This window comes from Callospermophilus lateralis, chromosome 2 (genome assembly GCF_048772815.1).
Source record: "Callospermophilus lateralis isolate mCalLat2 chromosome 2, mCalLat2.hap1, whole genome shotgun sequence".
In the NCBI taxonomy this organism is placed as follows: Eukaryota; Metazoa; Chordata; class Mammalia; order Rodentia; family Sciuridae; genus Callospermophilus; species Callospermophilus lateralis.
Window position 1 is genome coordinate 23,312,375 of NC_135306.1, and position 27,722 is coordinate 23,340,096.

At 46.6% G+C, this 27,722-nt stretch overlaps 1 protein-coding gene across 4 annotated transcripts in view; it reads right to left on the minus strand.

Annotated features, from left to right (window-relative positions):
• The window catches only part of Palm2akap2 (PALM2 and AKAP2 fusion), a 457,063-nt gene that overhangs the window by 321,584 nt on the left and 107,757 nt on the right, over window positions 1–27,722 (minus strand). For 3 of the 4 annotated variants that reach the window (XM_076845695.2, XM_076845694.2, XM_077108818.1), the window contains one exon: window positions 12,356–12,401. In XM_076845695.2, the coding sequence (XP_076701810.2) occupies window positions 12,356–12,400 (45 nt within the window). In that variant the 5' untranslated portion in view covers window position 12,401. Of the gene's footprint in view, window positions 1–12,355; window positions 12,402–12,873; window positions 12,906–27,722 lie in introns of those variants that run through there. The other variant, XM_076845693.2, reaches the window with a different exon arrangement.

Below are 27,722 nucleotides of genomic sequence, written 5' to 3' on the forward strand. Positions count from 1 at the left end.
GCCTGGCTCTCAGGCCTTATAAAAAGAGGCTGTGAGCCAGATTGGGCCCATGGGCTATTGTGTGCCAGATTAAAAATTGGCCATTTTCATTCATTCGTCATTCTGAAGCTGCTGTCTGAAATGGACTTTCCTTCTTGTCTCAATGTGATTCTGAAATCACAGTAGTAAAATGAGTGAGTGAAAAACAAAGCAAACAAGACAACCAAATCAACCACTGTACCAACCTCTACCGCAGCAAGCAGGCTGGGAAGGATCTGGTTGGGCCACGTGACTCATCCCGACACACCCCAAGAAACTGTCTTGCCCGATGCAGTGGAAGATCTATGGCTTGCTGAAGGCTAGAGTTCCAATGTTATTTTTAAACTCATTCGGGGTGAACAGTCTCCTAGTTTAATCTTTGCAGTTTTATGTTATTCAAATGTTGGACCTGAGAAGAGGGAGAGAAGGGAGCTAGGAAATGTACTAAGGTCTCAAATCCAGTTGTCTTCCCTCCTCCAACACACATGGACTGTTTCTCGTTCTTCAGAAAAGATAGGATTAGTTGGTCACAAAAAGCTTCTTGAAAACACATCCATATAGGGAGGAGGCACTCCGGCCCTTTCAACGCCTCCTTTGGTTCCACAGAGCATGCTATTTAAAATTTAAAAAGTTCATTCACTCCCACAACAGAGGAGTTGAGCACAGACTCAGAAGAAGTAGGTTCTGAACCTGGTGTTGAAGTTGGCATGGGATGGAGATGGACTTTCCTGATAAAATAAAGAACATCCAGGTAAGTGTGAATTTCAGATGACAAATGATGGCTTAATATATCCCAGGCATAACTATGCACTCTGTGTCATAAGCTGCTAAATGTGACAACCCTAATGGGAGACAATAAACAGATGAGCCAGGATGGAGGGGAAGATACTTAGATATTTATTAGGGTGACGCAAAAACTTGTCATCTGAGGACGGGGGTGTATTCACGATGAATCAGTGGCCGGGAAGGACAGTTTCCTGTTGTGGTCAGTCCTCCCACTCCTGATTCTTATGCCCTCAAAGCAGGGTGTAAGGTGGGGGCTGAGCAGAACTGCTTACATTCCAGTGGTAGTTTAAAAAGCAGTGCTTCCTGGAGAATTTTGGATGTGATGGAATTGCTGTGTATCCTGATAGTAGCACAAGGTATACATGTATTAAAATTCAGACATCAAAAATTGAAGTCAGGCCAGGCGCCTTCATGCACGCCTGTAATACCAGTGGTTCGGAAGGCTGAGGCAGGAGGATGGAGAGTTCAAAGCCAACCTCAGCAACAGAAAGGTGCTAAGCAACTCAGTGAGACCCTGTCTCTAAATCAAATACAACATATGGCTGGGGATGTGGCTCAGTGGTTGAGTGCCCATGAGTTCAATCCCCAGTACAAAAAAAAAAAAAAAAAGTTGAAGTCAATTTTGATCTCTGTTCATTAACTTCTTTTTTTTTTTATATTTTGAAAAGATGCTTGCAGGTTTAATTCTTAGAACTCATGAGTTCTTACATCATGCCAGATAAAGAACTGATTTCAGTGGTAGCTGTAACTCTGATCCCAACCTATAGTTTCTTATAAGGTCCAGTTCCCTCAATTCTATGACAAATGGGGTTCTGCAACTCAGGAGGCTGAAGCAGGAGGATGGTAAGTTCGAGGTCAGCCTCAGCAACTTAGCAAGACCCTATCTTAAAATAAAAAAATAAAAAGGGCTGGGGATGTAGTTCAGTAGAAAAGCACCCCAGATTCAATCTCTAGTACCAAAACCAACACAGAACAAAACAAAAAAATGGGCTTCCATCCCACAATCTGCCCAACAAACATGTATCCACATCTCACTTAACTCCAAGCTATAATATCCCTCCACCCCACCCCCACATAGTATTGGCTTTACAATTAAATAAAATATCCTGTGAAAGTCAAAAGTGGAAAACTAACGGCTCAGGCTGGGGGCCGAGGGGGAGGGGGACACGGGCAGGGAATGAATCCAGCGCACACTGTGTTAAAATCTCATTGTGTTTGGTTTGGCCCATATAGAGTTTAAATCATGGTGAACATTTAAATAGCAACAGATTTCTTTCAAAAGCTGGATTCCCAGGTTCTCTTGTAAAAGTAGAAGATCCTGGGCTTGTATTCCTACTAAGTACCAATCAGCATGAGTTGGCAGTTCGGGAACTGCCCCTCAGGAGCCTGATCTCTTGGATCATTAACACCCCCCAAGCTCAGTCAGGTCAACCGGGCACTTGGTGTGTCTGGGTTTCGCTCCCTAAAGTAAGGTATTCTGCAGGGTGTCTGCCACATGGATGCTCTCAGGAACTGGGAGCTTCCCTCCCTGCCCTTAAAAGGAGCTACAAGATGAAGCAACCATCTTTGGAACAGCTTTTGCAACCATGAGGGTTCCCCAAGTCCTATAGAGGAGATGACCCACTCTTCCAGGGGAGGCCTGGAAGGGACTCTCCACCGCTAAGCCAGGCTGCTTCCAGTTTTTGGTTTTTTTGGGGTTTTTTGATGGGGGAGTGGAGAGGGTACCAGGGATTGACCTCAATACTTAACCACTGAGCCACATCCCCAGCCCTATTTTGTATTTTATTTAGAGTCAGGGTCTGAGTTGCTTAGCGCTTCACCATGCTGAGGCTGGCTTTGAACTCACGATCCTCCTGCCTCAACCTCCTGAGCCTCTGGGATCACAGGCGTGCGCCACCGCGCCCAGCTGTGCTTCTAATTTTTTCACTATAGACCCAGACTTAGTGGGGTGCAGAGCTGCAGCCAGCCAGAGGCAGTAGTTGAGACAGGTCAAGACAGAGGTGATGCCGGGAAACTGAAGCTGCTTTCACCTTTGCCCCGTCTCCTCTGTGTTTCCAGAGCCGGCACTCTCTCTTCATTCTCAGTGTCAGATCCAACACTGGCTTGATACCCTTCATTCTGACTGGAATAAGGATGGGGGTGATCAGGAGAATAGTGTCATACTGCTGGTACTGGGAAGGATGAGAGTGTCTTCTACCTCCAGACTCCAGGATCTTCTCACCCAGGCCCACCAACTCATGCCATCTATTGTTAATACCTGGAAGAGTTTTGCTGTTTTGTTTGACTAATGGCAACGACACTGGGTTTTGAACACGTTGTGCTCAGACTTCAATGATCAAGGCCAAGGCCATCTGCAAACCACCTGGAAACAGGGTGGGAGCCAAACTATCCTAGAGTAGGTTTTGCTAACCTGGATAACCACCCACTGGAGGCTCACTCAGGTCAACCTCGAGTTTTCAGATATGTCTCACAGTTCCACTGGGACAAGAAAATTTCAAAGTACGTCCCACTCCATTAAAGGCAGCAAGCATCACTAGTCTGAGATGACAAGCCAGGCAGTAGAAACCCAGTGTTTCAGACCAAGCAGGGGCCTGGGGGATACTGATGCACCAAGTCCATGCCACTCTGCCAAGAGGCACCTCCCCTAAATCTCAGCCTTGCTGTCACATCCCACAGGAGACAAGCAGAACATCACAGCAACCCAAATCCTGAAGCCGCAGCCGTTATTCACCAGCCTCAAAATTGTCAACATTAGCAGTGAACTCGGAGAAACAAAATCGCCTACCTAGCACCCAAGGGGTTAAGTTTCCAGGCATGTTTTTCTCTTAAGAATTACATTTTTTGGTAACCCTCAAAGTTTTACGTTTCAGCCCTGAATTTAAAAATAAAGAGAATCCTTATATGACTGGTTATACTTTAGCAGAGGGGGGAAAAAATCCCACCCACCTAGAATAGTAAATCAACCAGTGAAAGGGCTTCTTTTCCACTCCCCGCTTGCAAAAAAGTAAGGGCAGGTTTTACAAGGCCCTTGAAGATATTTGGTCAAGCACAGACTGTCAAGAACCCCAAAGCCCACATGGTAATGATATTGGCTGTTGCAGGGAAAGAAGGGACAGAAAGATGTGCTCTGAGGTCTGACTCAAGGCCTCTCCATCTCCAGAAGGCGCTTTTTTGTTTGTTTGTTTGTTTGTTTAATCTTGGGACTCAGGTGGCTTTTCTTTCCTCTTCCACATGTGCAAGGGAGAAGTACCAGCCGCCCCATTCCTTTCTTTTGGCTAAGCTCATGTGATGCTTCAGAAGCTCTGATAATGGTGTCAAAGACTAGCCCAAAATATTTTTAATACATGTCCAAGCATTGTGCAAATAAGCTATAGTCTTGTCTCTGTTTGTCTCTCTCACCCCTAGTTTGTATATATTTAATAATCTCCCTACGAACATTTTAGCTCAACATGAGACCACTGAAAAATACTGACAATAATTAAGCAAGGACACACGTAGCTCTGAGTTGTGCCACCCCACGCCAACCTCTGTTCCTATTGCCATTTCCTGTCAGAAATAGGTCTCAGCTGGGTGGTATTCTCCCAAACCCAGAGTGCTCATGAGCGACCTCCTCTACAAAGTGCCCTGTGCTGTCTGGCTCATCACCCACAGTCTTGTTCTCCTGGGCCACACGCCTCTGTGCTTTGTGTTTTAAGTCAAATAAGAGACTGGGTGAGGCTGAATTCTTCAAAAAATGAAGTACTGGCTCAAACAATGGATGCTACACATAAGGACGAGGGAGGCCAGCCTGACATCGTTGGGAGAATAAACTCCTCTTGGGTACGTCAATGACAAGCCCTACTTGTGTACACACAGATGGACTTAGGAGAATCATTAGCCATCAGTAAGTAAGTGAATCTCAGTTTCTGCTCATCCTGGTGTCCTAGTAGAGCTGCCACCCACCGAGATGCCACCATACTGTGAATCAGTACCTGCAGGTTGAAGAAGGTTCCATGAGACTTGTCTGGCTGATCTGCAATAGGACATCTACATCTACAGCACCATCATATCACCCTCCATTGCACTGATGGAAGTCTTCTTCACCACACAACTTATCTCACAGAGCTGCCCACTAAGACCTTCCCAAGGGCTGGTTGGAGCCCATAGTTTTGGTCAGAGGATCCCAAGCAAACCCTCCCAACCGGCTCAGCCAATCACAAGCAAACCCTCCCAACCGGCTCAGCCAATCACAAGCAAACCCTCCCAACCGGCTCAGCCAATCACAAGCAAACCCTCTCAACCAGCCTAGCCAATCCCAGGCCAACTCTCCCAACAGGTGTCTTCAAGTGACCAATGGACAGAAATTACACTTATTTGAATAGATTAAAACAAGTACCCAAGAAAGATCTCTTCTTGATCAGCCAACTGACGTGCGAAGAATTCATCCGCATCACTGTCAAACTGGGCTATGCTGACCTTTTATTCTATGTCATATCTTCAAACTACACACCCCACACAAACTCCTGGGCATGCCCCAATGGGCATGTGAAACTTTTCAAAACGCAGGCCATAGTCTCTTTTTCTTATTGGTCTCCTACTAGTTTACCAGTGTTTCTCAAAGTGTGTTCCCCAGCCCAGCAATTGTAGCTGAGAAGAGCACTACCCAGGAACTTGGCAAAAATGCAGTTCTCCTGATTCAGACCCACTGGGAGTGTGTTGCAAAGAGTGTTCTAGGTGATTCTGAAAAGTCTGTGAATGGCTATTCTATGCCGATTTATCTGGCTGAAAAATGAAAAGTCTATATCAACAGGCTGTTACTGACATTTTAGGGGCTGATGCCAACAAGGCCACCCTATATTGTTACTTGAAACTGATTATAAATCAGGATCACCTCACACATCTTGGCAGACACAAGATAGACTCAAATTTGAGTGTAGGATTTGCATACCTCAAGTAAATATTCTTAAAGATTGTTCTATAATAATGAAAATTTCACACTTTAAGGTACTAATTGTTTTTCAGATTCTTCTATTAATTTAGAAAACAGTCACCTACCTAGATGTGAGTATTCTGAGTTGGAGGCCAAACTCTCAAAGCCCTGGTGGACACGCAACCTGATTTTGCAACATTATGAAAGACCTAGGGGACGCTGGGAGGACTACTTCACCAGCATTGTTGTGAAATCCAAATGAGCCAATGCATATGGAAAGCATAATGTCAAGGTCAAAGCTCCACCTATGCATAAAGGTCACAACACATCCACCTGATGACCAACAGGAATTGCACTGTGACCACAAATCTTTTGAAAGTTTTTAAACTAATTGATATTGTGCTTTTTCTAAAAAAAAAAAAAAAAAAAAAAAAACCAAAAAACAAACAAACAAACAAAAAAAAACCCAAGAGATTCTACATTTTTAAAAAATCAGATTTCTGGCTTCTCTTGAAAATGAGTTGATGTAGTAACACAGGACCCACGTCCTCGCACAGCATAAATTAACTGCCTCTTAACCATGAAGTAGCATCTGTTCTCCAAGACCTCACACTTTCCACTATCTATGTCCCTCATTTAAGTTGCATACTGCCCCCCCAAGCCCTTTAAGTTTCCAACTTCTGTCTATTGCAAACAATCCTCCATTATCTCAACTTTTATTGTTGTTGTTATTGAAACAACATTGAAAACTCTTAGTACTTATTCTGTTCACCTGAAATTTCCTTGTTTGGCAAAATACTGCAGAATTCACCTTTTTCCCTTTGTGTCCATTTTCTATTTAAAGATGCATGCATTAAGAACTGTTTATTTCCCTATTATAAATATAAAATTCTGTGAGTGCTTCCTGTAGACCGGCTCAGAGCATTTCCCATGAAATCCCTCAAAAAAACCTCACAACAATGTCCCTGAAGTAGACATTACCATTACACCCATTTTACCGATGAGGAAGCCAAGGGATAATGCCATCATACAGATGCTAATGAAAACACCAGAACTTGAGCCCAGTCTTTTTGACTCCAGAATCCATGTTCGTAACTACCCTGTCAGGTTGTGCAACACACTCACAGCCTTTGGGACCACAGTTTCTGTGCACCAAGGTGATGCCACATAAAAACCAGCTCTTACTGCCAAGCAAGTTGATCAACATCCCCAAAAGGGATCAGTGATGAAACGTGAGCAGGGGTCTCAAAAGTGTTGCACAGACCCCATCAGAGTGTACTAGACTCTCCAGTGAGCTCTGGTTGTCCTTGAGATGCTGACAAATCATAATCCACAACTCCCGTGGCTTGGCTTTTGTAATAATAATTTTTTTGTTGTTGTTTTAAATAACTGCTCTATTCCTCAGAGCACTTTCAAGTTTGCCAGAGAAGCTGATCTTTGTCTCCAGAGACTAAAATGCTCAGAGGTATAAATAAGTGGCCAGAGATGTGTATGGCCCTTGACCATGTTTGTGTAAGGTTGCCTTGGCACTCCCAGACCCAGAAATGACCCTGCCAGAGCCCAAAGTGTCCCCTATCCACTTGGCAGTCCTGTTGACTCAACCACGGGAAACCTGATCATATGACGAGTACCAATATCTCCAGAAAACCATTTCTTAGGCCTTCACACGGAACTTAGAAAAGTGACATCTATGTTTTTGAAATGGAAGTAGGTAACAGATTAATGACTAGGATGGTAAATTTTCTAGTCCTTTGTCAGCAGTTCACCAATGCCACACGGGACATGTATGGAGATGGTCCCCACACAATACACACTTGTTACTAGGGCTTGGTTGCGGCTCTCTAACCTCTCTGAGAAATCCCTGACTTGGGATGCTGGGCTTAGTTATAGGTAAATGGTAGCAAGGACCTGTGCCCAGCCAATGCAGGCCAATCTCAATGGCATGGATCAAGCTGGTAGCCTCCTGGGTCCCTGTGTCCCCACTTCAAACCTGGAACCCAAGATATAATCATCCCAAGGTAAGAAGAGGCATGAAAAGATGAATCCAAGCAGAAGCCCACAAATATTTCTCTGGGAGTCCAGGGCACAGCCAATCTAAGTCAACCACCTTCACCCAGGCCCGCTCAGGACAGAGCTCAGGACAGAGCTCCGAACCTGGTGGGAACCATAAACTCACTCACTGCCCCTTTAGGTGAGAGTTTCAATGAAGAGATACCCAAAGTGAGAGCCCCCAAAGGACTGATTCCACAGAGGCACATTCAGGCCCACCCCTCTCCTCCAGCCAGTGAACTTCAGGTCAGGAGTATCTGTGGCAGGTCCAGCCTAGGTCCAAGCACCCTACCAAGGCTGAATGTGTCACCAACACAGGGAATCAGGAGTCAGGAGAGACTGGGACTTGCTATGCTTCCACCTCTTACTGTGTGAGCGTGGACATCTCTGGACACTCCACTGTACAGTGGAGAAAACGAGGCTTGCCCTACGCACCTCAGAGCAAAGGGTGCATGTGCGAGGCTTATGCAAACTGAGAAGCACCATCCAAAAGCAAAAGTTCTTTTTTACTATTCTACTTGTGGGTTCTGAGTAAATGACCCAATTCCCTAAAGAACAAGTGTAGGTTAGATTCACATTTCATATTTCAGCACACATAAACACACCCATGTGGGTCCCTGGGGCTGGCCTGTGGCCTTGTCCTTGTGGTTTTTAGGGCTTTTACCCAAAAGGACCTCTGTAATATTTCACTATTTTCACTCATGCTCAAGAAAAATTATCTCTTCCTTGGATGTGTAGACATAACAACACCCTCCCCCGAAGTTGGCTTCCACAGAGACTCCACAGCTTCTTCCCCTAGAGAGTGTTACTCATTCGGTTGGTTTATGTTGGGTGTTTCTGTGCAGTGAACCCAGGCTTGGAAGACTCTCAAAAAAGATGGGGGCCTCCTGGTTTACCTCAGGTTCTGCCAGTGCTACGGAAGCAGTCTGCTGCTGTCTCATGGGCTCTCACTGGGGCTGGGGAACACCTGGATGGTGGGCTCACAGGAAAAGTGAGGTGCTACTACCATCCTGGGTGGTTGTTCAGGGGAGTAGTCAAAATACAGGCTCCAGTGGCCTGCGGTGTGGGTTTGAACCCTGGACGGTACCTGCTTAATGCTGGGCCAGTACTGCAACCTGCTGCTCATCCTTAGAACAGCAGAACAGAATCAGGCCCACTTCAGCAGCCTGATCATAGGCTAAAGCAAGATAATATGGGATGAAAAGCATGTCAGCCCTGTCACTGAGTTTGTGCCACTAGCTACTGACTCAACTTAGTGCTTTGGGCTTTCCCTTTCAAATAAATAATCAACAAACAACAAATCAACCAATGCCCTCTAGTAATTGAGGAGGTTCTGACACTAGTTCTGTGTTATTTTTCCCAATTTTCAGGTTGTGCTCAAATGCCGCTTCTTTGGGAAGCATCCTTGAAGTTGGCTGGCATGTCCCACAAGTGTGCTCACGGGTTCACTGATGTGTAAGGTACAGCAATTGTTTAGGCACTTTTCTTTTATCTCCATGAGACGCTAAACAAGTGTAGGTTAAAAAATAAAGAACTTCATGCAGTGCCTTGCTGAATGTTTGAGGTTCAACAAATGGCAATTATTCTTATTCCCTGGAATCACCATTCATGTTTGTTCGGCGGCAGAGACGTTCTGTATATTATAAATTTAGAGCTCTTGGAGTGTGCCAAGAGATGAAAGGGGCATACAGGGTGGGAGTGGAGACAGTCGTCAGATGAGCTTGCTTGTCTTTTATAAGGAAATAAGACAAAAGCCGTCTTCTCTCATTGATTATCTGTGGACTCAGATGGAAGGTTCAGTTAAGGTTCTGTAGTTTCTAAGTATTTAATTCCCTTTGCGGGGGGGAATCCCACACATGATCATGTAACATATACCTCAGGACACGGGACACCTCGGCCTTTCAAAAACCAAGTGTTCAAAGGGTGAAATCTTCCCTCTTATGGCTGAAATTTGGGGACACATCTTCTCAGTGTTGCCAGTCCCCTCCCAGGGGGACAACTGTTGCAAATGGTCATCAGCAGCCCATGGAGCATTCTCTGGAGCAGCCACTGGGTCAACAGTTAAAGCAGCCTATCACCCGGGAGGAGGCACTCAGTAAATACCTGCTGAATGAATAGGTGAATGAACTCTCACGTCCAAAGTGCCACCCCTTGCCTGAAGCACTTAGAGAAAGTGACACTGGGAATTCCCTGGCCTTCACTTAGAATTGAAGACAAGAAGGAAAAAAAAAAAAAAAAAAAGGACGACCCTGGTTTTCCCACTTCAGAGTTGTTGCTCCTAAACTTTCAGGACCAGGCAGCAGAGGAGTCAGGAACCGAGGGCTGCGCCTCAGTCAGCATCAAGTAATGGCAGCTGCATGCCAGGAGCTTCACCTGCCTCTTCATGGCCCTTAAGCCAGCCCAGGAGGCAAAACCCATGGCCTGTGTCACAGAACTAAGGCCCAGACTCAGGACTGCCCAAGACCCAGAAGCAGGCGAAGATGTGAGAAACTCATTCTTCTCTTCCCTCCTATGTCCTCAGAGACTTCAGGCCCGCTAGGCTCTGGGAGAGACTTATGAGCTCCTCCGCGGTCCCCTGAGAACTCTAGGAAAATGGCAGAGAGAGGCAGGGCTCGCCCAATCTGGAAAGCGTGCTCTAGGCCAAAGTGTGGCATAAAACCATCTACTCATGTGACCACAGGTGCCCCCAGACCCTTCTGTCTCTTAATCCCCTCCCCCCACACACAATGATGTCGCTGTTAGAAAATCTTTACTGACCACATTCATGTTCTCTGATGTTGACCCACTCATGAGAATCATCAACAGCTCAATCCCCCCCACTGAATAGGCATGAGTGGGTATTTATCTTCTCACACACTCAAGAGATTTCTAAAAGATGGCCTAGATCTTTCTTGAAAATCTGCTTGGCCTCTGCTGGGATTCTTCAACTCCACTTGAAAGGGGGTGGCCCCAGAATTAGCTGCTGCTGGCTCTGTGTTTAGAAAGTAAGTCCTTCCATGGGGCTCAGCTGTCCCTCAGGCATCTGGGGAAGCTGCCCATGCAAAGGCAGAAAATGTGACAACTGTTGCAAATGGTCAACGGCAGCCCATGGGAGCGACTGAGCATTCTCTGGAGCAGCCACTTGGTCAACAGTTAAAGCAGCCTATTATCCAGTTTATACAAAACACCCACCAGCTCCATGGCACCAATAGCTGAATATCTCCATTCTTATCAAGTTCATGACAAACTGCCACACTGCTTTGCCAATAACTGTAGAAACCATGAACAATTTCATTAACCATCCAAATCCACATGCAAGGGGGAAAGGGAGAGAAAAGACAGCCTTTCCCAGCTCTGAGGACCACAACAGCCTCACAGGCAAACCATAGCATTTCAGCATTGCTGACAGACAGCTCTCACCCTCCAGGGAGAGAGTCCCCAGAACCCTTCAGATTTGAAGAGTTTGAGAAAGGAGGTCTCAGAGCCACCAAGACCACATCAAATGCTTCTTAAAAAAAAAAAAAAATTAAAAAGTTAGGCCTTTGTGCATTTTCCCAAAGAAGAATCTGCCCAAAGGCTTTTGAAAATACTTTCATGTACTTCACTTCCAAAACATTACACAGTATTTCTCCAACAAATTTATAAGTGTTTCCAGGGAACTCCTAGACTGAAAAAAAAAAAAAAAAAAAAGGAAAGAAAAGGACTTAGGTATAAGAATATCTGGAGAGTCTTCTATGTTAACAGACCTCCCTTTTAATTGTTCTTATTTCAAATAACAGCCATAATCATTCCCTCATCCACAAAGGAAATATATAATCCAGCTGTGGTGGCTCCAGTAAAAATACCACATCTGTGGATCATTGGCAACACTCTGGCAAGACTGCTCAAATCTAGGCAGTCTCAGAGAGTTATTTTTTGTACCCAAGATGCACATGAGTGCACTTTTCTGAAAGTGCATATGAACTTTGCCAAACCCGGTTGCTCTTTTGCATGCCGAAAGGAGGTCTGCAGATAATCCACACCCCACCGAGAAAAGGCTCCCTTGGAATATTATTCTCAGGATCCAGCGGTTGTTAGAAGTCCTCAGACCCCTCTAGGGTGGTGGCTTGGGCCAGGGCCTTGTCAATATCAAATAGAGAAGGGGAGAGTAACACTCCCGGTTTCTGGGAGGAGGTTCACCGCGTGGCTGGCTGACCCAGTAGCTGGCTCCTGGTTTTCCACTTAACAGGCCAACGGCTTCCGCAGAGGAAGGCAGCCACCGTTCAGGTCGTCCTTCTCTCCCTTCTCCAGCATACGAAGCCAGTGAATTCCTGAGCACTGGGTGATAATATTCCAGGAGTCGTCCCCCAAGCCTGAGTAGTCTGTCCCCAAAGCCCAGCGTCAAGAATCTTATTTCTAAGCCAATCCTTCACGTTCAAATCCCCTAAATGCGCCCTGGGGGGTTTGGTCTACAGATCTATGAAGGAAAAGACAATGTCGCTGAGGGTTGACAGACTTTACCCGGGAACATATGGCCTGAGGCTTCCACACTGGCATGCCGCTCACCCCAAAACCCTCGGGGTCCCCGTCCACCCCAGACAATAGAGCAAGAAAATAAAATGAAAGTGGACTTACTGCTATGGCTTGCAGCCTCTCCTTGTGCAATTCCGCCTCTGCCATCCTGGAGAAGGGCACCCAGGCAGGAGAGAGAGGAAAGAAAAACAAAACACACGCTGTAGTCACCCAAGGAAATTGACGTGCACCCCGGGGGGCTTAGCTAGAACCCAGGAGAGCCCAGGCAGCGGGGTCGCTTGGGGCAGCGGGCAGAGCTGTGCGCACGGCTGTCTTCCAGGCTCAGCCCCTGGTCCCCGCCCGCGCGGCCGCCTGGCTGCGCCCCAGCGCCGCCGCTAACTGCATCTCACGGTCGCCGCCGGCAGCGCCAGCCGGGGACGTGGGCTGCGGGCAGCCGCCGGGAGGGCGCGCTCGCCCCGCGCTCGTCCTCCGCCCTGACGTCTCGGCGCCTCGCTCCGCCCCTGGAGTGTGGGGGACCCGTGGCCGCGGCCCGGGCGGCTCCAGGCAGGCAGCAGAAGCCGGGACAGCCGCCGCGGAGGGTCCCTAGGACGTGAATAGGCGACGCGTGCGAGATTGGGCACCTGGGACGCGCCGCTCCACCAGCCTCCAGGGCGCACGGCTCGCGACTCGGTGGATACGCGCGCGCTGGGGCCTCAGCCCACCAAGGTGGCGCCTCCGCTGAGCAGACGCCAGTGGAAGGGACTCTGGCAGAATGCGGGGCCCCAGCACGTGCCCTTACGTGCGGGCTGAGGCCGCCGAGTATTCTGGGCGCCTTCTGGCTCACGCCAGATGCTTGGGCTCCATGCTGGGACGTATCCAACAGGGAAGAGCTGCCTCGCCCACATGCTGTAGATGGCAGGGTCCTCAAGCATCTAGTCAGCTGAGGGCAGGGTATATCTCCGAATGGGCCAGTTACCCTACTGGTGAGGTCAAATGTGGCTTAAGCAGAGAGTTTGCAGTCCTGGATTGCTGGCTAGGCTGGGTTGGGCCGTTTGACAGCTGTGAAAGCTTGGGCAACTCACTTAACCACTCTGAACCTCAGTTTTCTCATCTGGAAAAAACGTGGAGGATCCCAGAGTTACCTCAAAGAAGTATCCTTACAAAGGAATAAAGTATATTGTTAAAGGCGTTACAGAAATCTGCTTTTATTATTATCCTGTGACATTCTGTATTGGTAACCTTTGAGGGTCTTCTATACTAAAGTGAGTCTTTTGTGACATTTCCTGGGGTGATTATGGGGATGGATAAGACTTGATCCATAAAAGAAATAAATGCAGGCCTGGGGCTGTAGCTCAGTGGTAAAGCACTTGCCTTGCACGTGTGAGGCATTGGGTTCAATCCTCAGTGCCACCTAAAAATAAATAAATAAAGATATTGTGTCTATTTACAACTAAAAAAAAAAAGAAAGAAAGAAATGCTGAAAGCAAACAAAATGCCTCTCAACAATCAGTAAGGACTTGCTAGAATCCCCAACATTCATAAGAAAACTTTCCCCTATAGAATGAAGTAAATACTGTGAAGAAGAAGAAGAAGGGAAAAAAAAAAAACCAACATGGCCTCTTTGGATCCATATGATTCTATAAGTGCAGCAGTTAAGAAAGCATTTTAGGAGATATGCACATGAAATTTCCCCCCAAATCATCTGTTTTCCGGGCAAATTCTTTCCATTTCAAATGAATTGCCCTTTCAACTTTCAGAGATTTTTAACTGTCACTTGATGAGCAATCACCGGGAGATCTGAGGATGAAAGCCCACACCTAAGCATTTTAAATGAGGGGATTGTTTTCTCTTCATAAAGTGTGTTGGTGGAGCCCTTTGTGTCATAAATCTAAGCTAATGCCAAAGTGTGACATCCCGCTCCAATGTATCAGGAACTTGTACTTTCTGGCTAAGACCCATCACTTTCTTCAAATGTTGCATTTTCTCTTTGTTTCCAGCCTGAGCCCTTGCAGGACAAGTTATTTGTGGCAGGGAGTTCCTCACAAATAAACAAAGCTGTTATTTCAGGAGAATGTATAACAAACAAAAGCAGAGAATACCAAGATGAGAAGTGAGGCCACTCTGAGGCTGGAACCTCAGCCAGGGTCATAGATGTGGGATTCAAACTCTAAGCAGAACTCCCAGAGCCTATGTTCTTAGCCATTAAACACCAGGGTCGCCAGTGACAGGGAGGTGTGGCAGGCCCCAGGAAGAAACAAACAAGAAATGGTCCTTTCCCCCTCAGCTCTATAGGCATCAAAAAGGAATGATGGGGCACATATGTGAATGTACTTAATATTGCTAAACTGTACACTTAAAAATGGAGAAAATAGTAAATTTTAAATCATGTATATTTAGCCCCAATAAATTTTTAAAAGATGTGATGGAAAGGGATATGGGAAGGAAAAGGGTCTGGGCACCCTTTAGATGTGATCTGTTGGAAAGATCTGGACTTCAGAATAGAAGAACCAGGCTTGGGCCATGTATCTAAGTGCCAGTCACTTCACAATTATAGCTGAAGAAATGAGAATGGGCAGGATGAGAAAACAGAAAAGAAGAGCACAAAGTCCAGCAAAGGAGATTGATAAAGGATCACCTGAGAAGCAGGAGGAAAAATCAGGAGGGATTTGCACCAAAAGCCACAGCAGGAGGACAGGGGATTTCAACAGAGTCACATGCTTCTAAGAGGCCAAGGAGGGTGCAGACTAAGAGGAACCCACTGGCTCCAGAAATCAGGAAGCCAGGGTGACATTGGAGAGCAGCGGGTCCAGAGGGTAGGTCTGGAAACACTTAGGAGAGAAGGGGAAGAAGAAGGAGTACAGACTCCTCCTCTCAGATCTTTGTGAAAGATGAAGATGGCGATAGGAAGGTAGTCTTTGGGAAGCAGAGCCTAGCTGAAGGATTTTAGGTCAAGCTAGAGACTAAAGTGACATAGGGTGATATAGGGTGCGGTCAAAAGGTATTAGGTAACACAGAAGTAAGGCCAAAACTAGTCAAAAGGGAAAACAAGTGTTAGGCAAAGTCTTGGATTAGACCAGAAGGCATCTAGGTTAGTATCACGGGCTGCTTAGCCTTGGAAAGGAAGAAGAATGAAGCAAGGCACAGGGATGGAATGGGTAAAGACAAGAATTTCCAGTTGAAGTCTCAGGAGAGAGCCGTTGAGTGGATTTACATCTGTTGCCTTGGTTTTCCCAGTATTCCAGTAGGATGGCTTTTCCCTTGGTTGACTTTGAAGGAAGGGTCATTGGTTGACACTGATAATGGTCAGGCTGGGCCTTCAGAAAATAGACATGGCTTATAAAGGAGCTGGGAGAAATGGGGAAAATTAAAACATGGTTCTTCACCAGAAGTCTGTGTTAGACTTTCCTGAATACATGCACAGAATGAAATTCTACGGGGTACAGTGAGGGTTAGAGGATGGCTTTGGAATCATTGTACTTATGGAATTTACTAAGAGTAGACCAAAGATTTGTGATCTTTGTGTGTGTACTTCCTTGGTGATTTCAAAGTGTCTGAGACACATGATAAGCAACAGTTGTGTTTATTCAGCACTGAGCTGGTGGCTGCAGGTGTGACAAGAAGTTAAAGAAGAGAGGAAAATGCAGGATGCTGGGTGCCATTTTCTGGGCCAGTTAGGAAGTGTAGCAAACGCAGATCTTTTTTTGTCTTCCCACCTTGTGAACCCCTCCCCACCTTTGGGGAGTTCTCACATTACAAGCCATAGTGAGAGACAGAGCCACACCCTATATCATAAAAGCTGGGAAATGCCAGGCACTCATTTCCCCAGTGCCCCTGGAGGGTATGGCATGGTGTGCAACTTGGGCTCGGTCAGGCACAAGAGCTAGCAAGAAACTGGAAGACGGTATTTTAGAGGATTCTTTCTGTAAATACACTAGTATCCCAGGAGGATGGCTTTTCCCTTGGTTGACTTTGCAATGTCACTTGATTTCAGGCTGGTGGCTTACCTTTGGTCTTGCCCATTGCCCAAGCCTCCTCCTTCAGCCTTCCCCTCTATTCTGTGAGCCACAGAGCACAGCATGAGTCATTCCTTTTCTGCTCCTACCAACTAGAATCCATTTCTGTTGCTTGCAATTAAGAACCCTAAGTGAAACCAGAAGACCTATAAAAAGAGTGGCCAAGGCTTAGCCAAGGGGTAGAGGGAAAATATTTCCTCTTCCAACCTTTCTCCCTTCAAATCTCTAAATTTTAACATTGTAAAATCATTGAATCCATTACAAACACAGACATTTATACCTCACATTTTGCCATTTCTTTAATAAACTTATTTTGTAGCTAGTCCATACTAGACGTTAGGCTATGGACTGTTATTCCGAAGGAGTCAGTCTAGTCTCACCACTATATTGGTTACCATCTGCCTCCAAACATTAAAATCTGGAATGATACACGACCATGGTGAATAATGTGTGTCACAAATCACTAGTTCTTGCAGGGATATTAAATTGTGTTGCATGTAAGCACCATTCAAGCAGTTTAATGGTTTTTCTGATGGATGCTATGTTGTAAAGCATTATATGGAGAGAATACAGAATGGTAGATATGCAAAATAAATGTTTCATTAATGAAAATTTCAGAATCTATTTTAGGACATGAGCCCTTTGGGAACCACAAAATGATCAGAATTTATTCCCTTGTGGGAGAAACAGGAACTTAGCAAACCAAGAGGAAAATGACTCACCAAGGCCCATTACAGGAGTAAAATTTAATGTAATATGGAATGGTAGGTAAGAGTGTGAAGATTTTCTTTGAAAAAAGTGATTTTTGAAAGAAATGCCAGAGTCCCCCAAAATGTTTTTATCAGCTATCTTTTGCATGGAATTGTTTGATAATATACAGTCTCCAAAGAAGGAGAACCGTGCCTGGGGTCTTCTTGGCTCATGTGGTCACTAGATCTTTGGAGAAGTTGATGGGATTTCAAGTATGTGCTGTTTTTCTCTATGGGATTCCAATAACACATCCATATAGGGAGTCCCCGTGGAGCAAGGAGATAGAGAAAGGAGTTAGAAAGTAGACTACCAGCATGGGAAATAAATTAGTCTGTATGTTGCTTAAGGTACATGTTGACTAAGGTCTCTACATAGTGATTCAAAATGAGCAATTGGAAATCTGGCTAGAAATGAACATTAGCATTTCAGTAGGTTAACTTTCCCCTTGGTTGCTGTCTCAATGTCACTTCATTGATGTGAGTTGCTGGAGAGATCAGGGCGGTGGAAGACAGTGTTCAGGCATCGCAGCTGGATTTTTCGAGATAGTTCCATATTTAGTTTTGGAGTGATCCCCTGGACAAATCACATGATAGATCAGAACTGCAGTTCCCTCAGTTATAAACAGAAATAAAAAACGTGATGTCCAGTCTCACTGGGTTGTTATATCAGGGGCTCCTGGGGACAATACTATGTTAGTTGAATGTTGGTTCACAATAATTTTGTTCATGATAAAAGTTTTGAAAAGTGGAATCAGGATATGGGAGGTGACTGTAACACAGAAATGACATGAGTTCTGAAGACAGATTAAAATCTCGGCCCCCTGAGAGGATATTATGAGAATAAGGAAAACAGATGCAAAGTGCTTGTGATTGGCCACAGCGGATGCGAATTACTTGAGGCAATTGTTGCTTCATTATAAGTGCCATAGACCAAATTAAGTAAATGGCTTGATTTATTCACCCTTTGATGTATTCTTTTTTTTGTTTTGTTTTTAAAGTAGTGAGCTGTTAATATTCTTAAAATGCCCCATATTAGTAGGTATTTCTTTCTTCTTTTCTTTCTTTTTTGGTACAAGGGATTGAATTCAGGGGCACTCGACCACTGAGCCACATCCCCAGCTCTATTTTGCATTTTATTTAGAGACAGGGTCTTCCTGAGTTGCTTAGCCCCTCGCCTTGCTGAGGCTGGCTTTGAACTCAGATCCTCCTACCTCAGCTTCCTGAGCCGGAGCCACTGGGATTGCAGGTGTGCACCACCATGCCCAGCATTGCAGGTGTGCACCACCATGCCCAGCATTGCAGGTATTTCTATTGTGTTGTTTCTTGTGGGGGTTTTTGCATCTTTTTAAGGGAAGGATTCTCCTCTGTGTCACTTATTATCTAAATATCTCTTTACCAGACTCTCGTTTTCATGATTCACAGACACCTATACTCTTATCTTATGGAGGAGAACAATTTAATAATTATAATTTCTTAAGAGGAGACAGATAAGTCCTAGCAGATGGAAAGAAAAACTTACCTTTGAGCATCAGGAAAAGCATTACATGCCTAGTTATTGAAAGTGCTCTGTGATAGAGTTGATTCTAGGCTCGTGCATGAATCAGCTACAAACCAGAAAAGTCTCTGGGAAGGCTAGGTTCCACCCCAGCCTGGTGATCTGATGCCAGTAGACACGGTTGGGTCACTGGCTTCGCGGAGAGCTTACGGGCCGTTCTAGTTTGCCTTAGTACAATGACCACGATGTGCCCCGTCAGCGTGGAATCCCTTTCTGTAGTGTGGTCGTCGACACTTTCATTGTTCGCCGTGACTCGATAATGCCAGGCACATTCTGCCAGTCAGCACTGCTGACAAGAGGGAGATTTCCTGTGGGGCTGGCAGTGGTGCGATGGTGGCCTATCAACTAAATCCCGTCCACCCTGCTGGCTGAGGAATGAATAAAGAGATCGGGAAAGCCCAGCTTCTGCTCCCACCAATGGATACAGTGCCCTCCTGATGCCCTTTGAAATCCAGTGCTCTGGACCTCATATGCTCACCCCCTGCCGACCCTCCATATCCTGGCACAACCAAGTCTGTTTTGCTAAGAGGTGACAGCCGGCCAGTCTCAAAATTTGCTCCTTCCTCAAGTATAACCCCCACCCCTACTTCAGCTGGGGCTTTTCAGACAAGTTGCCTTTCCCCAAAGAAGTTCAAGGTCCAATAAAAAGAACACAAGACAAAAGGCTCAATTCTAGGTCCTAATTCTAACTCTGTCACTTGCTGTGTGACCTCAGAGAAGTCATTTTACTGCTCTGAGCTGAACTTTCTTATTTGTGACTCAGAGAGAGGTTTTTCTGTGTGGAATAGAGTTTGCTAGCTACCCCAACAGGATTCTTGTTAGAAATAAAAGAGCTCAGGAATGAGAGTGTTTTAATAAATAAGTGTTCTGATTATGAAAGGCTATCGTGAAAGACAAGGCTTTAAAGTTAGGGACTTAGGGATATGATGAGTGGACAAGGGGGGGCATGTTTGTGGGACTCCACGGGCTCAGCCCACCAGGAGAAAATCCTGTGCCATGCGTATAAGACAAAAGGTGCTTCTGACTTACAGAAGGGTTTCTAAGAGAATCAAACCAGCAAATGAAAAATGACCAGGGCCCCCAAGGACTTTCCTTGACGCCTTGATTTTCCTTAGTGCCCCAAGGATTTCTACTTCAACGGTTCTAAAGACAAACAGCCTCCTCACATTGTGATCTGCACGTTTAATTGGATTAAGTAGATGCTGAAAAGGGAAGAGCCATCCAAGGATGAGAAGAGAGAAGGAGAGAAGAGCAAAAGACAAGGAAATGGGAAGGCTTGGATCTTTTTTGGGTCAGCTGTGTGTGTGCCAAACCTATATTTGAAGACTGTTTGGTCTGCGTTTGCTTCCATGTGTGCTTTCTGCATTCATTCAGAGCTAAATTTATCCCAGCAGAGGGGAAGGCATAGTTGAGGAGGTGGGACAACAGTAGACGCTTAGGCAGGAAGCCAGGAGCTGGGTGGGGCTCCCCGGAAGGCGTGGGAGCCCACAGGGAAGGTAGCCAGTATGGAGGCTCCAAGCAGGGATCCTGCGCTGGCCCCACGTGGAAGGATGCTCTCACCAAGCTGCATGTGTACCCTTCTTTCTGGGAAGGGTGTGAGCAGGCGCTCTTTCAGAGCTGTGGATTAGAGGAAGCAGTTCCCTGACTCCCCTGAGCTCCCAGGTCTGGCCCAAGCCTTTGGGAAATGGAGACTCCGCAGCTCATCAGCTCCCTGGTGACAGCAGTGTCTGTCGCCATGGAGAGAAGAGCGGCTGGCAGGGCCACTGCTGGTACAGAATTGAGCTGGCTTCCTATTGGGGTGTCACAGCCATTGTGTCTCTGTGGGGGCAGCTCCTAGGGGTGGGGCGGAGGAGAGGGCGGTGGCCACGATCCACTCTTTTGGTGGGATTAAGTGCTGTGTACCCGCAGCTGGATGGAGGATGGTTGTTGGTGCCCTGCTGGCACTCATGTGCCTTCTCTTGGTCTTTCAGGGTCTCCCTTCCTCCCCTAGAGTTACTGCCTCTCCCTCTCACTCACCCTAAAGCCAATCCTTGTTATGTTCTTTGCAAATGGAAAGTCATTGCAACTGATGCAGCTTCTCCTGTGACCAGAGAATTCTCTGAAGGAGTTGAAGACCTCCCTATGGAACAGGCAGTTGATTTCTATCCGGGACTCAGTCCCTGTATGAAATTCCCATCCCTTTGTTAGGATGGGGGAGGGGTCCTAGGGTTGTGGGATGGCTCTCCTTTGTTCCAGGCTCAGCTAAATTGCCTCAGCATCTTGCTAGAGCTTTACTCTATAATTGGCCTCCAGCACCCTCTACTCCTCCCTAGAGAACTTGACACCTTCCTCATCTGTTTGTCCCACTCCAAATTTGGTGATTTCTCATACCATGAGCTATGCCTGGAATGCAGCCTCCCCCTCCCTCTGGAACTTTCCAAGTCTCCTCTTGTTAACTTCACAGAGTTCCAGAAATCCCACCCCCTCGGGGTAGGCCTGTCTCCCCAGGGAAGGAAAAGTGGTTGTCCCTCCCAATTCCTAGCGTCCTGAGTGACTTGCAAATTGATTGCTTGGCTTGTCATTCTCTCAGTTAACTCAAAAAAGCAGAAAGCCATGGCCTTGAAGGAGGGCTCCCTGTCCCCACGATGGCTGCTGGTATGTGATGCAGCTCCGCAGGCTGGGAGGAAGCACGGCCGGCCAGGACAAACCTGACCATTTCCACCCACTTCATGACTCTGAGCAATTCATGTGGCTTCTCTTAGTTTAAGTTACTGTCTCTGTAAATGGAAAGGATAATTGTATCCATTTCATAACATTTTTGTGACAAATGAGGCACTGTACCCAAAGCTCCTGGCATATGGCAGGTGCTCAACAAATTCTATTTCATAATTATGCACATAATATTATTTGTTGATTGATCTCTGTGTCACTCTGGATAGGTATCCATGTAGGTGTGCCAATGTTCCAGAGGAAGCTCCTGAGTGGCAAGTTTGGTCCAGCACTAGGGATGCCCCCATGTCCCCAACGTGGCCCTCCAGCCTAGACCAGCATTGCTCACGACTGCTCATGACTCCTGCTAACCTGCTCATCGCCTCTCACCTTCAGAGGCTGCAATCCAAGGTCTTTTGATGCTGTGCAAACCTTTTTGCAATGTGTAGGCTATGCCAAATCCTGCATTCATCAGGAAAGACTGAAAAAGTCAAAAGTTCAAAGTGTTCTGCTGTGTGGATTTTTGCTACCATCCAAGAACAGTGATTCTGAGCTCTGGGGAGAAGGTAGGTTACAAAATCCTTTTGAAAATCTGATAAAATGATGGACTCCTTTCCACAGCCAATACACATGTGTATAGCATTCTGTATATCATTTGGGGGGGGGGGTTCAGGAATTCCTTGAAGTCTTCCAAGAGTACTGTTAGAAGACCCATGAATCTTTGGTTAAAAAAATAAAATAAAAGTCTGTGTTCTGGAACTTAGAGCATCAGAAAAACTGAGTGACGAGAGACAGGATTGATCTCCATGAGCTAGGAAGCTCACCTTGGTTGTTAATGCAAGAATGACAGAATTGTGAGAAACTCCTGCAGCCCCAGATCTAGCCAGCCAATGACTGTTTGAGATTCCCATTCATCCTCTACAATCCAAGAGCTTCCCTTCCCTAGTTCCCACGCCCAGCTGCTGGCAGAGCAAAGATGTCAACACCAACGAATCCTTCCCTGGCTTAAGCTACCTCCACTGTCTTCCTCCCAAGTAGGGCTTCCTGTGACTCAGTGTCTACCCACCCTTTAGTCCTTGAGGGTGACTTTTCTCAGTCTCCCCCACCTTGCATCTATATCCAGTAGGTGTCCTTCCAATTCATCCTTGCCTCCCAGAGTGAACTTGAAATTGTTTCTATTCCAGGTAGCAACAAAAGCAAAACCAATTATTAGGACCCTGTACTTGAAACATTTAAAAAAAATAATCCCAGCACAGTGTTGAAACAGATTCATCAGCTAGATTTGTCCACATCACCCTCAAACAGCATCAGGTCCTGCCTCATTAGGCACCACCACAAATATCTTCCAACACCCTAGACCCTCTTTCCAAAGGGCCTGTCCAGCTTCGTCCCCAACTGCTGTTGGCAGAAGTCATTTTACTTCCAGTTGGGAACTTCGAGCCAGAATCTGAGCTGGATCCAAAACCATTGAATTCTGTAGCTTCCAAGGAAAACAGTCTGTCGCTGAATTAAAAATGCTGTTAGGTTGGTTCAAGCCAAAACAAATGGAGCAGGCGTGTCATTAATGAGGGGGCGAGGGAGCTAGGGGCCTGAGCACTTCCATCGTGGTGACCCAATGAGGCAAGCGACAAATGAGAATCTGGTTTCAGGCCCCCTGCCCCCCACAGCACCCACGGACTTCAGAGCGGTCTCAAGATTTCACACTTGCCTTCTGAGCAAATAAAATCCTAAATCTGATAATCTCTATTTAAAAAACACCATAAGAGCCCTAGCCCACAGAGAAAACATTGATTTGGTAGGAATATCACCACTGATGAGTGGAGAAAATATTACACATTTGCTGTTTTATATTAATAAGGAGTACAAAACTAGTATTCCCATGAGTTATGATATGAAAGAGAAAAACAGGCTCAAGTAAAAGTCTGAAAGTTTGCCAGTGTTTTCCCGAATGAAGTTTTGAAGCGAGGATCAGAGATAATAGTTTGAATTTAAGTATAAATGTTTTGTAATTTAATAAGCAGATGGTGCTTTCTAGGGTCCCTGAATCCATTCTAAGTGCTTCATAAGCACGTTAGGTAAACTTCGTAACAGCCCTATGAGGGTGACAGTATTATTACTTTCACGTTACAGAGAAGGAAACTGAGGCACAGAGAACCTCTAGTCACAGAGTTTCTAAGTGTTAGGTACAATGGCAACTGATGAGAACTTGTTTGAAGGATGGGCCTTTGTGAGACTATTTAAATACCGCGAGCATTAAGAAATATCGTAAAAAAAAATGCACCTAGAAAAGGTAAAAGTGATTCCTTTCCCTTTGAAGTACTTAGAATATGATCTTTTCTAAGGGATGAGGGCTCAGATAACAACCACAAAAAGGACAGTCAACTGAGCCAACTTCTTCCTTAATGCCTTCCTTCATTTCTCGTCTTCCTTCCTCCTTCCCTCCTCTGTTCCCCCTTTTTTCCTCCCAGCCTTGCCCCCTCCTTCCTCCTTTCCTTCCCTCTCCCATTCTGGCACATGCTTTGGGCTCATGCTTTGAAAGAAGCATTGTCTCTTGTGCTGGAGATGAGCCATCATTTTGCACTTAAGACAGAGAGAGAGACAACTAAAAATAGGGAGATCTCCACAATAACTGCAGAAACGTTCTACATGAAAACCAAGCCCACTAAGAAGCGGCGTGGGGTGCTGGGTTGGGTATGGAAGGAGGAAATGACGTTCCGCCAGAGACTTGAATGGAGTGAGCCACAGAGTTATGCAAATATCCAGGGAAGTCTTCCCAGGCTGACAGGCCAGACTTTGGGATGTGACTGTGCTCAGCTTAGTGTGAGCAGCAAGGAGACCAGTGTGGCGGGGGCAGAGGGAACAAGGAGAAGGCCGGGGAGAAGCTGGACCACACAGAGGCCTTGGGAGGGTTAGCCTTGGCCAAGCGAGCTGTGAAGGGATGTATTTACAACCTGAAAGGCCACCTGGCTGACAGGGATGAGGAAGGGAAGAAGGTGTGTGCGGGGACACCTGCTGAAGGATCCTTCAGGATCCATGTGCCACCCCTGGACTTCTATGATAGTGGTAGACAGAAAAATGGCCCCACAGATGCTCACCCTGGAACCTGATTGTTACTTTTCATGGCAAAAGGGACTTCCAGGGAGGAGTGTCACAGTGGGCACAGGCCAGGTGTGTGCCAATGGAATGAGCAGGCAGACAGACCCTCCACGCTGGTTGGAGGAGAGGAACGGCCGGGCACAGAACCAAAGTCCACTGAGGAAGCCACAGAATCAGAGAGGGATTCACACCGCAGCTCTGAGATGGAGCAGAAACTCATTACGTCATTTCTCTCACACTGGTTTCCTGGATCAGAAAATGGAGTTAATAGTGTTGTCTTTAAGAGCATTTGGGGGGTAGAAGGAGGTAAGCCATGTAAAGCCCATGGCACGGCGGTACTGGCAGGTACTCAACACTCTCACAAAGCTAGTTAACAGCAATCAGCAGTGGCCAAAGGTGCTGGCGCCAGAAAGCTCTGGGTCCAAAACTGGCTTCCCTCTTATTAACCTCTCGTTCCTCAATGTCATCCTGGGTAAACTGAGGCTAATAACAATGTCCACTTGATCCACCAGAAGATCTGTGCCGGCTCCTATTATTCTGGCGATGAGGATGATAACTAATCCATGTGTGGATTTTAAAATAAAGCAGTGTTGTTCTAGATTTTAGGAATTAAAAATACGAAATGAAAACCTAAAGGACGAGTCCACTATGTGGAAAGCCGGAGCCTTTGTGAGCAGGTCTTTAAAGGGTGAGGCACGAAGCCCCCGACAGCTCTGCCTTGAGGGTGATCTTGTGAATGCGGTCAAGTCCACACTGTAGGCCCGGGCAGCGACGGAGGGCCTTTGCTTATGGCCTGACCGTCGGGGAAGGCCGCCTGGGGGGAATCACCACAAGTTTGCAAGAAGATGCAGATCCGCCTCCGAGAAGGAATAGCCGGACGTCTGTGGGCTGCTCTCATATTCCACCCCCTCCCTCACCCTGTTTGGCTGGGGGACTCTGAGCTGCTACACCTGGACCAAATGGAAGCCAGAGGCTTTGGCATTTCATGGTGTTTGGAAAACCCTCAAGTCATTTGTGCCAAAAACCAGGCCGACAAAGCTGTTCTCACTTGGCAGGGTCATCGACTCCACATTCTGAAACACAAATGGCCCTTTTATGGGCAAAAATGGTATCCCTGAGCCCCACCTCTGAAGAGCTAAGTGCTAAGTGTGCTTTCTGAAAGGCCTCCCGGGACGAGATGGACGGACACTTGACAAATCTTAACAGGAAGTCAGAGCGCCTGCCTGCGTCTCCTCCCAGGGTGTGACCGTTCAGCGAGGGCCTGGAGGAGCTTCCAGGCAGAGAGTGGCACTAGGTGTGAGACAAGCGCGTGTGTCACGGGAACCACAGGCCTCCATCAGTCACCACGTGGGCACCAAGCTCCTGACCCAGCTGTGGTTTGTGTCTCTTTGGGCCCGCGGGTCTTCCTCACACCAGAACCCCCAAAAGCCTGGCTGCTCCCAGTGTGGTCTGTGGATAGAGATGAGGATCTGCAAAAAGACACTAAGGATCTTCAAGTGAGATTTTTTTTCCAAATTTAGGATGGACTCTAAATCCAATGGGTCTTTAGGGGCCCACCCTGGACCTACTGAAGCAGAATGCAGCCTGGAGAGCAATAGCGAGTTCTTCCAAGTTACTGTGGGCATCGCATCTGGGACCGTTTGGATGCATGGCTGTCCTACTTCGTGCTCTACAGATAGGAATTCTGAGCAGCCACATTCCCTCCTCAAAATAACTGGTCAGCTTATCTGACCACAGACAACTCCAGTTTTGTCCAGCCTTCACTTTGTGGTTCCACACGATCCCTGACTCTGAATCATCTTCTTTCCACTTATTATTCATCTGTAGACCCATCCACTCCCCCATCCACCCACCTCTCCTCCATCCATCCATCCCATCTCATTCCATCCATCCACCCATCCCCATCATCCCCTCCATTCACTCGCCCCATCCATCTACCCGCCCACCCATCAACCAATTCCTTCATCATTCAAGATCTTCCATTACTTCACCAGCACTGGAGATACAGAGTTGAAAAAGGCACAGCCTTCAAGGAGCAACCCAAACATTAACAGACCTTTAAGGAAATGGGCACAATTTGGCGACAGGGATGAGTCCAAAATGCCGTAGGTGTATAGAGGGGAAAGCCAATTCTTGGGTCTGGAGGAGCTCCTGGGGGTGTCTAGGAAGGAAATGAAATAAGAGCTGAATCTCCAAGAATGCGCAGGCCTTCAGTGGTGGTGGGGGGGTGTGATCAGGCAGAAGGGGTGGGCTATGCAAAGGCCAGGTGGCAGGGAAGCATGCTATGTGTCGGGGGCACTGGAAGCCATCCTGCTTGGGAGAAAGATGTGTGAGGTGGAGGGGTGTGGGGAATGGCACTGTGAAGGGGAGGCCGGCCCCAGATCACAGCCTCGTTCAGCTGCCACCTGTTCTGTGGGTGCTGGGAAGCACTGAAGGAGGGAAGCAGGGAGTCATTTTGGAAAGATCCCTGGGGCTACTTTACTGAGAATGAGCGGCTAAGGGCTGACTATGAGCAGGGAGCCTGTTTTAATTGCATAGTCAGAGACAGCAAGATCTTGAATCAAAAATAATCATGACAGAGCTGGGGATAGAGCTCAGCTGGTAGAGTGCACAAGGCCCTGGGTTCAATCCCCAGCACCAAAAAATAAAATAAAATAAAATAAAAAAATCATGACAGTTGGGGCGTAGAGGTGGGAAATAATCATAACAGCTGTTATGAGTTAGATAGTGGCTCCCAAAAAGATAAGTCCAATTCCTAACCCCAGGACCTGTGAATACAACCTAATTTGGAGACAAGGATCTGCAGATATAAACTAAGGATCTTAAAATGAGATTTTTTTTCCCCAAATTTAGGGTGGACCCTAAATCCAATGACTGGTCTCCTTATAAGAGAAAGGAAATAGAGATTGGAGACACACAGACCTGGAGAGAAGGCCACGTGGAGAGAGGAGGGGGGGGACTCGAGAACTACGTCTACAGGCCGAGGAATGCCAAGGACCCCAGCAGCCAGCAAAAGGCAGGAGGAAAGTGCGGAACAGAGTCTCAGTGATTCCAGAAGGAACCAACCCTGTTGAGTCCTTAATTTAGACTTCTGGCTTCCAGAGCAATGAGAGAGTACATTTCCATTGTTTGAAGTCCCGCAGTTTGTGGTGGTTTATTATGACAGTCCTAGGAAAAGAACATAGCCACGACATGGAGCACTGTACACGTGTGAGTGTTGGATGCCTGTTAGCTTGTTTCCCATCCCTGACAGGTCCTCAGGAGGGGGCAGAATTATTACTTCCATATTTCAGATGAGAAAATTGAGTCATGGGAGGAAGACTATTTTCCCCAGGATTACAAAACAAGTAGGGGCAATAGGCAAGGAGACCCGTGGTGCCTCCTCCGAA